At 38.6% G+C, this 15,388-nt stretch overlaps 1 protein-coding gene across 1 annotated transcript; it reads right to left on the bottom strand.

Annotated features, from left to right (window-relative positions):
* Nucleotides 1-256: 256 nt before the first annotated feature.
* tnnt2e (troponin T2e, cardiac) lies at nt 257-14,583 on the bottom strand. Its single transcript, XM_085376451.1, has 16 exons — nt 14,540-14,583; nt 14,440-14,447; nt 14,328-14,351; nt 11,994-12,017; nt 11,407-11,430; nt 11,165-11,179; nt 10,704-10,727; nt 10,439-10,469; nt 10,265-10,325; nt 8,586-8,702; nt 8,404-8,481; nt 7,362-7,475; nt 7,117-7,229; nt 6,859-6,949; nt 3,876-3,913; nt 257-296 (listed from the first exon to the last, which is right to left on the bottom strand). Exons 1-16 carry the CDS (start codon nt 14,581-14,583, stop codon nt 257-259), a joined length of 846 nt encoding a protein of 281 aa, XP_085232577.1.
* Between the last annotated feature and the right edge of the window lie 805 nt (nt 14,584-15,388).

The raw sequence follows: 15,388 nt of genomic DNA, 5'->3' as shown, positions 1-15,388 counted from the left end.
ACTGCCAGTTAATTGGTTTGAATTCATATGTGCAAAGAGTGAGGATTAGTGAAAAGAAAAGAGTGCTTCATTTCTGAGATAATTTAACATGAAAACACACAAATGGGCATAAAAGCACAAGTCTGTTTATTGTTTGTAAAGGCTAAGGGCTAAAAGGCACAAAACTGAGATTACTGAAGTGCAGATTGAGAACAAATTCCAACACGGGCACTCGTGGTGAGATGGCTCCTCTGAGAATATATGTCGACGTTTCCATCTATCTCACTCTGCCCTTGGCCTTTCCTCTCCCTTTGGCGCTGTGAAGTCAGACAAAAATATTCAACTGTTCAGCATGTGTGCATAGATGAATATTTTTAAGTTAAACTGCATAGTTTACACCTATTTGAACCTCCGTACGGCATTTTTCCTGCTATGGAAAGCATTAAAATTAAAACAAATAAGCTACTGAAGTTGTAATCATGAATAAATATGAACCAATTTACTGATCTTAAATCAAAAAAATAAGCAGTATTTAATAGAGGTGTGAATAGACACTAGATTTAAAAAAAAAAAAAAGACTTGATAACGATAAGCCGGATTTGGAGAAAATAAACAATGTTTAACTATTTAATGCTTATCTTCCTTCACCTGCTTGCAGTTATGATTATTTCATAATGTCTTTTAATAGTACCCAGGGAGTAATTCTGTAGTTTGCTGGCATACATGGAAACATTATTTTCAAGAAGCAAAAAGCTAGCTAAAAAGATAGCTAAAAAGATAGCTAATAGCTATTTTAACCTTTTAGCTAATGATGTAAAAAACACATTTAAAGTACATGTAGCAACATTAATGTATGGATAAAGTGGAATTGTTAGCTGACAATGCAAACTAGCTGGAAACATAGTCCAGTGAAAACGTTTTCAGAGCAGGGGCGGATCTAGAGAAATTTGGTTAGGGTGGCATGGAAATCAAACGGGGTGGCAAAATCAAAGCCATTTCTTTACACATTCAGGCGTTACATTCTGTAATATGTACTATATGTGGTTAAAACTGTGTTTTCCAACCTTTTGCAGCCATGTATTTCACATATTTTGCATCAGACAAATCACACAGCACACCACCGAACAAAAATGTCACAAAAAGCATATTGATAATTTTTCCCCGCGCACCAGGCATAGCGGAATTGGTTTGGTTTGTATACCTTTTTTGCTTTCTTCTGACCACTACTCATCCTAGGGCCTTTTTCTGGGTGGGAATTTTCTCCAGGACCCAGGCCAGATTGACTACTTTTTTCCTTTTCAAATATTTATCTATTGCTATTACGCGCTGCGTCGTCTCACAGCATGACTATTATGGATTTTCTTCTTTGTTTTCTTCTGTTTTACTGGCAGTTGGCAACTCATTTAATTACAGCAGGTAGTTGTACTGCCCTATAGCGAAGGAGAATGTAATTGTTCTGATCGCTACTCATGCTGGTTGCTTAGAGTATTTATCAGGTGGAACCAGATAATCTTCCACGGCACACCTATGTGCCGAGGCACAGTGGCTGGGAAACAAGGTTAAATTACATCAAATGCAACACATTTACATATGTTACACATTTCATATAAACATTGTAACTTTCTTATTATCTTTAGCCCAAAATATTTACATATTTCAGTAACATAAAGAAATGTGAATTTTAATTTTATGTAGTGTATAGCCTTTATAATAAATAACCATGTAGCCCAATTGTAAGTATAAAATCCAGAAAGCTACACAACAAGAGGTGGATCAGTTAGAAATACAAGTCTAACTTTTTATGTTTCACAATCTTTTTGCTATTTATTTTTTAGTGGGGTGGGCACCTTATGCACATGCCACCACAGTTAATCCGCCCCTGTTTCACAGGACTTTACGCCCTTACTACCTTTACTGTGTTTACAGTTTTTAGAAGGCAAGTAGCATGACTTATTTATTCATTATTCATAACCATTTATTACTTCAATACCATTTATTACTTGCACAGCTGCTCTTATTGTTCTATATTTCTTCATATATTCTTTATATATTTTCTATATTGTGTATTTTGTTACAGTTATTTTATTTTTAACTTTAATTTTTATATTTTATTTTATTCTTTCCTAGTTAAATTTGCCCTTTATTTTAATTTTCATATTTATTTCCTATCCATAGTCTTTTAGTTTAGGTCACGAGTAGTTGTCTAAGCATTTCACTGCATATCGTACTGTGTATGACTGTGTATGTGACAAATAACATTTGCATTTGAATTTAGACAGGTTTCCAGGAGAAAGCTGCTTCTCTTTAAAAAAGAGCATAACAGCACAGCTTAGATTTGCAAAGGTGCATCGGAACAAACCACAAAACCTGTGGAAAAATGTCCTTTGGACAAACAGTGAAGAGTTTTGCCCATAATGCACAGCACAGAAAACGAAAAAGCAGAAAAATAGCACAAACACCTCATACCAGCTGTCAGATGTGAGGCCATTGTGTGAGGCAAGCTAAAGTTTGGCCCAAACTGAGTAACAGAACAGGACAGTGATCCCAAACACAGCAGCAAATCTACCACAGAATGGCTGAAAAATAAAAGAATCATGTCGCAATAGCCCACGCCAAGTCCAGACCTCAACCTGAGTGAAATGCTGTGGCAGGACCTTGAGAGAGCTATGCATAAATGAATGCCTGCAAACCTCCATGAACTGAAGCACACTGTGGGTGGGCAAAAGTTTCTCCAGAACGATGTGAGAGTCTGATAAAGCCAAACAGAAAAAGAAGGACTTCAAGTGGCTGCTACCAAAAGTGTTTCTACAAGCAAATGAATTATGGGATGTGCACAGTTTTTCACAGGACTGTAAAAGCTTTTTTCACATGATCGTACACAAGCATAAACATTAAAGTATAGAAACTTTCAAGTAGGGTTAAAATATTTGCCTTAAGGTATGACCACAACTTTGACAATTTGGATAAATAGTTGAAAATAAATATATGTCATATAAATTACAATATAATCAATATAATCAAAACAAGCTGCGGTTTCATTTTAACCAAATAAAAAGAGTGGAAATGACATTTAAAATATCTCGTGCCATGTTGGTACCTCAGTGTCTGGTACTTGAATGACAGTACATATCCTTGTCTGCATATAGATTGGTTTTGGGTTATGTTTCCTTAGTGTTTATACTAAGTGGGGCCCCATGTGCTATATGAAAATAAGAGGGACAGCAAGAAAGAGCTGTGATAGATGAAAGGAAAGGGCAAATGCCAAAGCATCATTCTATTAGACAGGGACAAAGGACACAATTTTATGCTGAACACAGCTGGCAAACGATGACTGTGTCCTCACCTTTGATGTGCAGCCGCTGTCTGTTTTGCACCCTTGCCCATAAGATCTGATACAGTCATAAAAATACAGGCTGCTTCGACACACAACTCACACTGTCTGTCCTAATTTTTGACATACTTAAAATCAAAAACTGAAAAATGTAAAAGATGAAAGGGAAAGATGAAAAAGTGTTGTAACAGCATTTAAGAGAATATAAACCAGAAAAGATGATAAAAATAAATAAAGGAAACTGCATACAAGCCTAAAAAAGGTTGCAATACACAAGAACTACAAGAATTTCTATTAATGAGGTGATCCTTTTCATGTCTGTCTTCACCAATAAACTGAACACAGATGTGCTCAGTGTTAATGTCATGTCTTTATTTAAAAAAAAAGAAAAAAAGGGAGAATTAAATCAATTACCCATCCCTGGATTAGATTTCTCCGGGAGTGTTTAATCGAAAGGAAAAGCAAAATCACCTTGATACACAACAACATTTTTAAAGAAATTCTAATGATGCCCTTAGTGCAAATATGAGCCACACCTGAAGGGTGGTTCATAGATGTTACTTACCTCTGGCTGTTCTGAACACGAACCTGGAGCAGAGTGATCTGTACAGGAAGAAACATGGAGGACATGCTGAGTCCAGGAAAAACAACAGACGCCAGCTGAGCCAGAAAAAGAGGATCTTCTGGTCCTATGGAGTAACTAGCTAACAGCATATTCTCCTTCATAATTTTATGTCCGCATGGCAACCTGTTCTGTGAACAGTCTATATTTAAGACATATTTTAAACAGACTGAAAGCTAATATTCGGATTACTGCTCATGTGTAACTTGGTGAATGTGTAAATCAAATAGTGCTTCCAGACACACAAAAGTAAACAAAGATTTTAGAAAGACTTTATTGCACCACACTGAATATGAAGCTACTTGCCTCTCCCCTATGTAATAAAACCTCAAATACAGCATCAATGGCTGATACTCAGTTGACAGTTCCAAGTAAAAGATTTGGAAAAACCACAGTTGCCATCTGCTTTAAATACACAACATTGCTAAAAATGCTAATGAAAAAGTCCCAACATAATGCAAAAACAAATCTGACATTCACATTCTGTCTTACAAATTTAAAGTGAACCTACTATACCTTTGTTATTTTCTGTCAATTATATAATGTTGGACATTCATTTCCAAAGTTTTAAATAATGAGGTCCATGTATGCACAAGTAAACCTTGTAAGGCTTCAAACTACTTTAAACGCTATATTTCAGACATTGTTTCCTAAACTTGGCTCTCTCTGATGTCACTGAAAGCGGATATGCCTAATACGTCCATCTCAGTCGCACAGCCTAGAGTATGAACACAGCAGCCCCACCCTCTTTTATTTGTGTGATTAGTTGACTCGATGTTTAAACCTTGCTGCCCTTGCTAATCAGCACCAGATTAGCTAGTACTAAACATATTCATGTACAAAGGCAGGTAAAGCCTCAGAGGTGTTACGTACAGTGGCACTGAGAGGCCAAACGGATTGCAACTTAAGAAAACACCAGCAATAAGAAAAACGCTGCAAAAGCACACAAAAACCAAAGGAAATAGGAAAAACGAAAACAGAAATAGGATAAACGAAAACAGAAACAGGAAAAAACAGATTTCCAAAAGCGCAAGGGAAGTGTTTCTGGGGAGACAATAACCCGACGGACCAGTTGCAGGAACCAAAATATGCTAAGAATTGCGCTGGGAGACACTTAAATGAAGTGGAGGATCTATCGGTTTTATGAGGAAAGAAAAAATGAGAGGTAAGTGTGTTAGCCTGCCATTAGCCTAAAAATCCATCATCAGTATTATATCAATCATGATAAAACACGCCTACCACGTTTTGGGTTCCTGCAACTGGTCCGTCGGGTTATTGTCTCCCCAGAAACACTTCCCTTGTGTTTTTTCCTATTTCTTTTTTCGTTTTTCTTGTTTCCGTTGTTGTTTTTCTTGTTTCTGTTTTGGTTTTTCCTATTTCCGTTGTGTTTTGTGCTTTTCTTATTGCTGGTGTTTTCTTAAGTTGCAGTCCGTTTGGCCTCTCAGGGCCACTGTAGAGTTAGGACACCACTGGCATCCCTGACAGCTAGCTTCACCTCCCTTTCTTACTGGACACTAGCATGAAAGTAACCAAGGCTACTGTTGCTAGCACTGCTAACATTAGCTCAGCTGTACAAACTAATCTGACACTGTGTGTATTTGCATCATCATACGTGGTGCGAAGTGCTATGCAATTTAGCAACATTTGAAACCCTATGTGCTGGGGTTTTCTTCCTGTTAAAACCGTGTTTTTCCTTCCCACAGTTACCAAGTTGTCTGACTGTTTGGGTTTTCTTTCTGATATTGTAAGGTTTTACCCTACAATGCAAAGCACCTTCAGGCAACTGCTGTTATGAATATAAATTAAATAGAATTAAACTGAATGAGATCAATAATGAGGCAATTAATGGTTTCATGTAGCTCCTAAAATGTACACAAAATATTTGTTTGGCCAATTTTGATCTTTGTACATTTAATATGTGTGCTTTAAAATGTTTTCTTTAGATTTTCTGTCTTTTAGACTAGTTGACTAGCCTATTTTTTCCACCAGCAAATTAGTCAGAAGGCGGCCTTAAAGAAAGAGAGAACATAAAACAGCTTTTATTTGACAGTGAGTTAAATGTGATGGTGTGCAAAAAGACCCGGTATCATGTAAATAAGAATTATTTTGAATTGTAAATCATAAAAAGCCCACAAATAAAAACATGGAAATCGCCATATCAGGGAACCACGGACTCTTTTCCCCTTGGACGCCTACTACTGTCATAATTCAGGCCTCCTTCTGGAACCGAATGACTTTCTCCCTGTACAGCTTAGTAGGGCTATTATTGGAAAAACCCGGAACCTATTTTACTGATTGTCAAAGCACGTCTTTATAAATATATACTGAGTTGCCAAATCTTGCCATTAAGGATACAGGAGAGGTCATCAGATGTTGTTTTTTTAGGTTAAAGAGTTAATGTGAACCTTGTAATATTAGATTTTTGTTCTGCTAAGGGAATTAGAATCTTAGAAACAAAGGAAATAATTAAAAAAAAAACCCTTTTTCCTTTGTCTTGTGTCTCTGCCTTCTTGTAAGTCAGACCTCAAGTACCGTCTCAACTCTGTACTGTCTCTTAAGGTCCAGGATTAAACGGCCACACGCTAGCTTCACCAGCACACACCACTGTTTTCACCTCCTGTTTATAACTTACTCACTCAGCGGTCAGTCAGCTCTGGTTCAGCCCTTTGAGACTCAGTTTTTGACCCTTTGACACACAGACCAAAAAACCAGAAGGCTCAGACTCGTCTTTAACAGTTACTCACAAATTCTACTGCTCAGTGATGCAGATCTGGAGCCAGCTGATCATTTAAATAGAATGACTTTGCATTAAGTTTGATTACTGTTAGCTGATATTTTAACAGGTGCAAATAAAAGCTTGTAAATCAAAAACCGGTGTTCACTATGTCATTGCACGGCACGTAATATCCCGAGGCGAAATACTTACATCATATTTCTGTCTCATCAGTGTCTTGGTGAAGTCAAACTTCTCAGCCTCCAGCATCCACAGCCACTGATAGAGCTCATTGGCCTTCTCCCTTTTAATCAAAACCAGGAGGAATATAAAAAGTGAAAACCTAAAGGCCAAAAGGCTCAAACTGTAATGGGAGGTAGATGAGAGTTTATGCACCGCCAAATCACCTGCAGCAGACTTGAAATGTGGATTTAGGTGTTTGAGCAGAACTGTGAACAGTAGTGTCCTTACTTCAGTTTGTCCTCGTTGAGACGCTCGACGTTGAGAGGTTTCTTCCTCTCCGCCAGGATCTTTCTTTTCTTCTCTCTCTCCGTCTGCTTCTTCGCTCCCCGCTTTCCGTCTTGCTGTATGTGAGATTTAATGAACGTGTAAAATAAGGAAGAGACCGCATTTACATAATAAACAGGCAAACTGTGAAGCTGATCATATTTCCTATTGCTTTGAATGCAAATGTGTGCGCGCGTGTGATCACTCACCCTCTGCTGGAGGCCAGAGTACTGCTGAGTCATGTTTGTGAGAGCCTTCTTCTTCTTGGCGTCCTCGTCCTGCTTCCTGCGGGCCTCTTCCTGTTCCTTCCTCTCCTTTTCTTCCTGTGACACGGATTAAAGAACAGAAAAGAGAAAATGAAACCATCTGTCCACTTGTCTTTCCAGCCACTAAAACAGGACTGAAGATAGCATCCTCCAAACGTTCTGACATCCTCTGATGTCATAAAAAAGAATGTAGCGTCCATTGTCGTTCATTCTCAAAAAGTTCAGAATATTGTTTTTATGTGAGCAAGGCTATTCTATTGTGCAATCAAGGTTATTTTGCACATAAGATTAACGTCTATGTGCAAAATACATAAATAATATTTTTACTGCCACTTGGGGGCAGCAGAAACAAGCTGTGAATCCATCACTGACATACCGGTGGTCTCATGTTTTAAGATAAGTTAGAGCACTAAAATAAATTTTCCTACTTAAATTCCAAGCATTCACTTGGAGATGTGTTTGTGACCATAGCAAGTTTAACACTAGTCTAATACTTCTGTACAATTCTGGCTCCTCTTAAGAGAAATATTTGGCTCTACACTTGCTAACAACGCCTTTCTCCTGTGGCTGAAAATGAGGCTTTATAAAGAATCAGTGAGTCAAATATCATCATTTGACCCATTGTTATTATTAAAAATGTTGAGGGCAGGTTTAAAGTAAAAAAAGAAATTGTAAAATGGAAAGCAAATATCCGAGTGCAAAGACTTTGTGTTTATCCCAGTTTATGGAATCTGATTCAAACGTAAATTTTCACTAGCCATTAAAAAGCCAGTGCGTAACATTACATGAAAACAGAGGACAAACAGATCCAGGATGGTTCTTTTTTTTGTTGTTAATTAGGCTTTTGCAGACTGTACTCTAATTCTGTTCAGGAACGTGAGTAAAACCACAGCGTGTCAGCTCCTGGAGGCAGGACACTCTTCGTTTATTGCAAACATTATCACATTCTGAAAAAAGGCAGAGGCAACTGCATCTAGAAACTCACAGCAAGCCGATTCTGCCTCTCCTTCTCATGCTCGGTTCTGATCCTCTGTTGCTCAGCTCTCTCAGCACGACGCTTCTCCTAATCATCCATGCCCACACGCAAACACAACCACACACACGCACACATAAACAGAGTGTAATTGTTTGCTGTAGCGATCTGGCACGCTTTCCTGGAATACTTACAATCCTGTTAACGAGAGCGATGAGCTCCTCCTCGTCCTTCTTTCTCTGAATGAAGTGGGCCTCGATCAGAGATTGCAGCTCAGTCAGATCCTTCTCCTGACGCTTCCTGTGGATATCCTGCAGTCACGTATAGATGTTTTTAGTTCTCTACTGAGCACGACTCGTATGCATATCATCTCCAGTACTGGCTTCACGCTAAGATCTACATTTTGGCAAGGAAAACAGGCAGACACCCACTAGTACAGTCCTCAAACATGCAGCACACATGAAACTTGATGATTATATACACTAACTGATCCCTTTATTACTGCATGTTAATACAAATCTCTAATCACCCAATAACTTAGCACATGGCAGCAACTCAGTGGTTTCAGGCATATAGGCATGATCGAGAAGTTCAAAGTTAGTGTCAAGTAAGGTGTTTAAAGTGACTTTGGATGTGGCATGGTTGTTATAGTATTTTGGAAATCTGCTGAGATATTCCCACACAAACATCTCTAAGGTTTAGAGAAAATGCTCGGAAAATAGAAAACATCCAGTGAGCAGCGATTCTTTGGGTGAAAATGCCAGAGGTCAGAGGACAATGGACACGATCCTTCCTTCAGGAACTCAAATAATCCCTTGTTACAATAAAGGTATGCAAAAAAAGCATCTGTGAACACACAACAAATTTAACCTTGAAGGAAATGACAGCAATACAGCAGCAGAAGACCACACCTGGCGTCATTTAAGAACAGGAACCAGGCTATCATTCACAGAAGTTGAAGAATAGAAGATTGGAAAAAGGTTGCCTGGTCTGATGAGTCTTGATTTCTGCTGTGATGCTCAAATGGTCGAGTCTGAAATTGTTGCATAGGCAACATACCAATATGGATCCATTTTGTCTTGTTGTGCATCAGCGGTTCAGGCTCCCACAGTGTGGGGGCACACTTTAGGCATCTTAATAGCAACTGAGCATCATTTAAACACCACAGCCTACCTGAGTGTTGTTGCTGACTGTGTCCAACCCTCTATAACCACAGTGTACCCATCTTCTGATAACTGCACTATGTCACAAAGTTCATTTGCTAGTTTAGTCATCCTAAACTACTTTCTTGAACATGACAATGAGTTCACTGTATTCAAATAGTCTTCACAGTCACCAGATCTCAATCCATTAGAGCACCTCTGGGATGTGGCAGAACAGGAGATTGATATGATTGGCGAGTAGCCGAGAACTCTGCAGCATCTGTGTGATGCTGTCATGTCGATATGGACCAAAATCTCAGAGGAAGGATTCCAGCATCTTGTTGAATCTATGCCACCAAGATTAAAGGCAGTTTTGAAGGTAAAAGCGGGTCCAACATGGTACTAGTAAGGTCACCTAATAAAGTGGCTGCTGAGTGTATCTTTTTAACTGAAGAGGACCAGTACTTATAACCAAAGCTTTATCAAGAGCTGTGCTTCACACCCACTTGTAGATACATGCAAAAGTCAGATAAGCCTTTGATTATGTCTTTTTAAGTGTGAGTCCACCTACTCATTTTTTAATTAGAAATTAATAATTTTCTATGTTGCCAAAAAAAGAGATGTATTCTAAATTCATATTTAGAAATAGCGCTGCTCTCCCCATCTAACTCCAAGGCAAGCCATGTTGAAAAATGCCACACTGTTTCTTTAAATTGGCTTCAGTCACTCACATCAAAGTCGACTTTTTCTCCCTCAGGTATCTTTGGCACAGTCAGCGGTGGTGCAAACAGCCTGAAATATAACATCTCTGTGTTACAATGAGAGGAACTTTGAACAACCTTATTGCAAGTTGGATAAACTGATTAAAATTTAAATAACAAAAAAAAACCAAAACCCAGCCCTACTTTGGTTTAGGTTTGGATTCATCTGTCATATCTGCAACAGGGAAAATAATAATATATTATGGGTGTATATGTGTGTATCCAGTGTCCTAAAAATCTTTATTTTATTGGATTTTTCCATTATTTTAGCAGTGATGGAGAGCATCTGTGGATTTTTTATTTCCTTTTGTTTGGTTATCAAAGGCGGGTTGAAGACACCAGACATTTTTGGTAAACTAGAGCAGTGATCAAGCTATTTTCACAAGGCCTTATCAGCATGTAAAAGTACCTTCATCCACAGCTGGAGACTCGGCTGCAAAAGGACGAAGGAAAATGTTAGTGCATCAGCAGGTGGAATGCAAATGGATTTCCTTTTATTATTTCCAAACTCCATTTCACTCAGCTCTGATATTTACCCTGTGTCTATTGATATGAAAATCTTTCTTGCATGTCAGGGTCGGAAATGGAGTCTAAATCGTTTCTGTATAACGTGTCAAACTAGAGTTGCTCTAAGTACTCTCGGGGTTGCAAGCCATGAGCCTTAGTTTACCTTGAAACAGTGGAGGCATCTCTTTGATAAATGTGTATCAACCATAAGGGCCAAAATAAAATTGGACGATATTGAGATATTTACGCTGCAAATGAATGCCTCGGTACGGGAGAAAATCAAAACAATTGGATTTTATTACCTGACAAAGATGCGCACAAAAACAACTGATATAGTCTTGTATATGCACCCGTATACATTACCGTCTTCTGCAGGCTCTTGGCGAGGGCAAGGCGAGGAGACAGTAGATGAGGATTGCAGGAAATGGAAAACAACTTATCAGTTAAGACTGCTCGTAGATGGACAAGGCGCTGAACACATTTGTTATGTTTATTAAATAATAGAACGCTAAAGTTAAGGAAAATAACAAGAACAGTTGGTGATGAAACCCTCGCAAGAAGGCTGTAATTTCCTATAAAGCTAAAAGGGAAAAAGAGGTCATTACCTTCAGCTGTTGAAACCGGGGGTTCTGAGGGGTGAGAGTAATGAAAATATGATTAGATGCTGTCACTCTTTAATCGATGCAATGCATTTTCCTTCTTAAAACAATCAAGACATGTTTGCCGTGGGATAAACACGACTAAATGAATGTCAAACATGTGTGATCTGAAATGAAAATTGAATTTCAACACCCAGAGCTCTTCTTGCATTGCACGCAGTCGCTTTTGTCTGAGTAGGTGTCTCTATTTTTTTTTCTTTTTTCAAAGATCCTGGCAAATAAATCTGCCAAACTCAGCAGGCAACTCCTGGGGAGCCAAACATATAATTAGCGAGTACTGAACATAGGAACGTTTATAATGATTTAGTTAAGGAGGTAATGATGAAGTGAATGAAGTATCGTTTCAATTTGATGTGGAAACGGGAGAGACGATGTTAAAAATCATTTTTTTTATATTTCAGTGATCTCATCTGATGTTTAGAATGGTGCAAGTTTATGAAATTAATCATAATTTTTCTCCATAAATATTGTTACAATCGAGGAAAAACATTTCTTCACAATGGAGGAGAAAAAAATGTACAAAGAAGAATTACCTTCGACTTCAGGAACAGCTTCTTCTGCAAAGCAAGAACAGTGAAGTAAACTTATTGAAGTAAACTTCTGTTGCTCTTGGGTGAATACAACAACAACACACAAAAAAGGGCATGATACAACAGAAACAACCACAATAATATCCCACAAGTGTGTAAGTAAAGAAACATGCTTTGTTTACAGACAAAAAAAGTCATACAAACCTTTTTCTTTCAGCGTCTCCATGACTGAGTGAACAAAATATGGATTAGTGGATCAATGAGACTCTTGCAGACAGCTTGCGGCTGGGTTTTGGTCACACTCTGAGCACTGTGATGTTGTCTCTTGGGGATGCACTGAGAAGCAGTGCTGGTGTTTGACATTCATTTTGAGCAAAGCCAAAAACTGAACCCGAGAGCGGTTTGCAACAGGCCAGATATCAAAGCAAAGCCTGAGCACATGTTTTATATATGACTGTTACCACACGCTTATCAGCGCTCCTCTCCTTTACAAAAGTAGCCTCTGCATGCTTCAGTGTAAAAGTTCTCCAAAATGAAAAGTTTGATAAGTAGGGTAGCAGCAATTTCTGTTGGGCATGTACTGTCACAGCTCAGGTACCTTTTGATAGAGCCAGGCTAGCTTTTCTGTTTCCTGTAATTGTGGTTAATGGGAGAAGTTTTGTTAGGGTAAAGAAACCAAGTTTACTTGGTTAAGTTTGAGAAAATATTGTGGTTTGGCTAGCCAGTCTGACATGTGCATATTTGTGCTAACCTGAGCTAGCAGATGCTCCCAAACTCATCAAGCTAGCCAATGCAACCAAATTGTAAACTGTACTATACTACACTCCACACTTTATTAGTTCCACTACTACTGGGTTGGACCTTTTTTGCTTTCCCAATTCTCTTAAGCCTCTGTGGCATAGATTCAGCAAGGTGATGGGGACTTTCCTCAGAATAAGGGTGGATTGTCATGTTATTATTGCCAAATTCCAACCCTATCTAATATCACAGCAGACACAGAGACTCATCAGAATAAGTTTTTACAGTCTTCTGTTTTCCAGTTTTGTAAACCCTTACGATTTATAGCCTGCTGCTGTGCAATTTAGAGATGCTCTTCTGCATACCTTGGTTGTAACGATGATTATTTGAGTTACTGTGATCTGACCATTCTCCTCTGACATCAGAAAGGGATTTTTCTCCCAGAGAACTGCTGCTCAATGGATATTTTCCCTTTTTGGGGCCATGGAGATAGCTTTGTGAGAAACTTTCAGCAGATCAGCAGTTTCTGAAATACTCAGAATCAACGACCATGCCATGTTTAAAGATTCTCAGTTTGAACTGCGTCAAACAGGTCATTTTGACCATCTCTGCATGCCGCAATAAGTTGCTGACACATGATTGGCTGCTTAGATATTTACATTAATGAGCAGATGAGTAGGTGTACCTCTTCAAATGACTGGTGAGTGCAGTTCTTAAAATGAGTCCTTTCCAAAAAAACAGATGTTATGCAACTCATAACTAAGACTAAAGGGGTCTGAAGAAGGGCATATCAAAGGTAGAGAGAAGTTTGCCTTTTTTTCTTCTTTTTAATTTTCTTTCACAGCTGAGCTGGGTTTAGGAGACAAAGTACTTGGTTATGTTTAGAAACAGACTGTGGTTTGGCATAAAACACACCCTTTCAATAACATAACCATGATTTAGAGAGGCTTACTGGAAGAAAACCTTCACTCACATTAACATTATTGCCTGGAAATATGTCACGTGACAAGAGACGCTTAAGCATGGACGTAGGGGTAAAATTACTGTACAAATACAATAAATATATGGGAATCCATCTTATCTGGAAAATAGCTGTTTTGGGGATAGGTGATTTAAAAATGCTGCTGCAGCCACTGAGAAATTAATATAATTAAATGTGAAGCTATTGCATAACATACCATCATTTAAAAAGAGTAAGCCTGGTGTATTTTAACAAAGGCCCATGTCGCTACAGGCACGGTGGAGTGAAAGTAGCATATTTAAGTAAACTTTTTCTCTAAAAGTCAAACTGATTAGAAAGAGTCAAATCGGCAACCTGGTTAGTAAACCTGTCAGAAGACTAAAACCCACAGTACACTGTATACATACTGAGATGAACTGTACAGTCCTGAAAATGTCACGGAGACATTTCCAATATAAACTGACGGCTAAACATGAGCTGACACATCGGTGTTGACAGAGAGGTTGTTAACATTCAAAAAGAAAACACACACAGCCAGCTTGCTATGGCTTTTTATCCCTGACAGCAGACACTGTAATGGCAACAGACACACCAGAAACAAGATGAAGCACACGCAAAGCCACTCAAGAAGCCTTTACCTTCCTCTTGCTGCGTCTCTGCCTCTGAGCAGACATAATCAGGTCAGCGTATAGAAGCGAGGAATGACATTTTGGTATATAAAGAGCAAATTCTCACAAAACCTTTACTTACCTTCCTCCCTGAAAATGCAGGAAGCAAAGACGTAAACTTTAAAATCAGCTGATTTTGTGTATTTATAGCTGTGTTTCGAGGGCGTAGTGAAGGTACTCACAGAATCTCCTCGATAACTTCTACTTCTAGCTCTTGATCACACATCTTGGATCACAGTTACCTGCATCGGAGAGCAAAACATCAAAAAGTCGCCACACAAATTTAATTTGATACATTTTTACATAAGAAAAGAAGCAGCTGTTGAGACAACACGAAATCATACCCACACGTATCCATCCAGGTCATTAGGGTGTTCACATTTATTTGTACATTTCACAAATTTTCGTGCTGTGATTGCTCTGATTGTTTTCTTGACATCTCATTGCCTGTAATGTTTTCACAAGCCCTCGAGATTTTTTCCCCCTCGAACAGATGGATCAGATCTTTCTTCTTTTCTTCTCCTTTCGGTACTTTTATCATTTGTGCAAACAACTAAACCAAAAATCCACAAAAAAATATTTAAATTAAAAAAAACAACTTGGCTACATGCTGTGAGATTGGAGCAGTTGTAGAATCCGAAACGATTCCACCATGGGCACTGCAGGCAGAGGCCCAGGGCTTTAAACAGCTCCAGGCCTAATCCTCAGCCATTTCCTTTTGGCGCTGATCAAGGCTGCAGTCAGCCGACTAGAGTCTGAAAAGCGCTGAAAATATCAGGCTTGCATGAGTTCTTCGGGGATGCACTGATGTATCTGCAGCCACACATATTGCATTGGCTTTGATACGTACACTCATAAACAGTTTCCCAGGTACTTAAAAGGCTTTGAAGTAGTGCAAGAAATCTCCATCATAACAGGTGCTATTTAGCGTGATGGCAATGCTTAACTTAATATATTTCTTTTAAAAGCAGTTGTATTTGATTTCAGTACAAGCTCAGTTTATTAAGCGGCCATTACCCTCTTTTTGTTTA

This window comes from Diplotaxodon limnothrissa, linkage group LG17, assembly GCF_057381915.1.
Source record: "Diplotaxodon limnothrissa isolate DT_005_m linkage group LG17, D_limnothrissa_male_GT1.1, whole genome shotgun sequence".
In the NCBI taxonomy this organism is placed as follows: Eukaryota; Metazoa; Chordata; class Actinopteri; order Cichliformes; family Cichlidae; genus Diplotaxodon; species Diplotaxodon limnothrissa.
The sequence above is the reverse complement of the archived record's forward strand: the minus strand, read 5'-3'. Positions and strand labels throughout refer to the sequence as shown.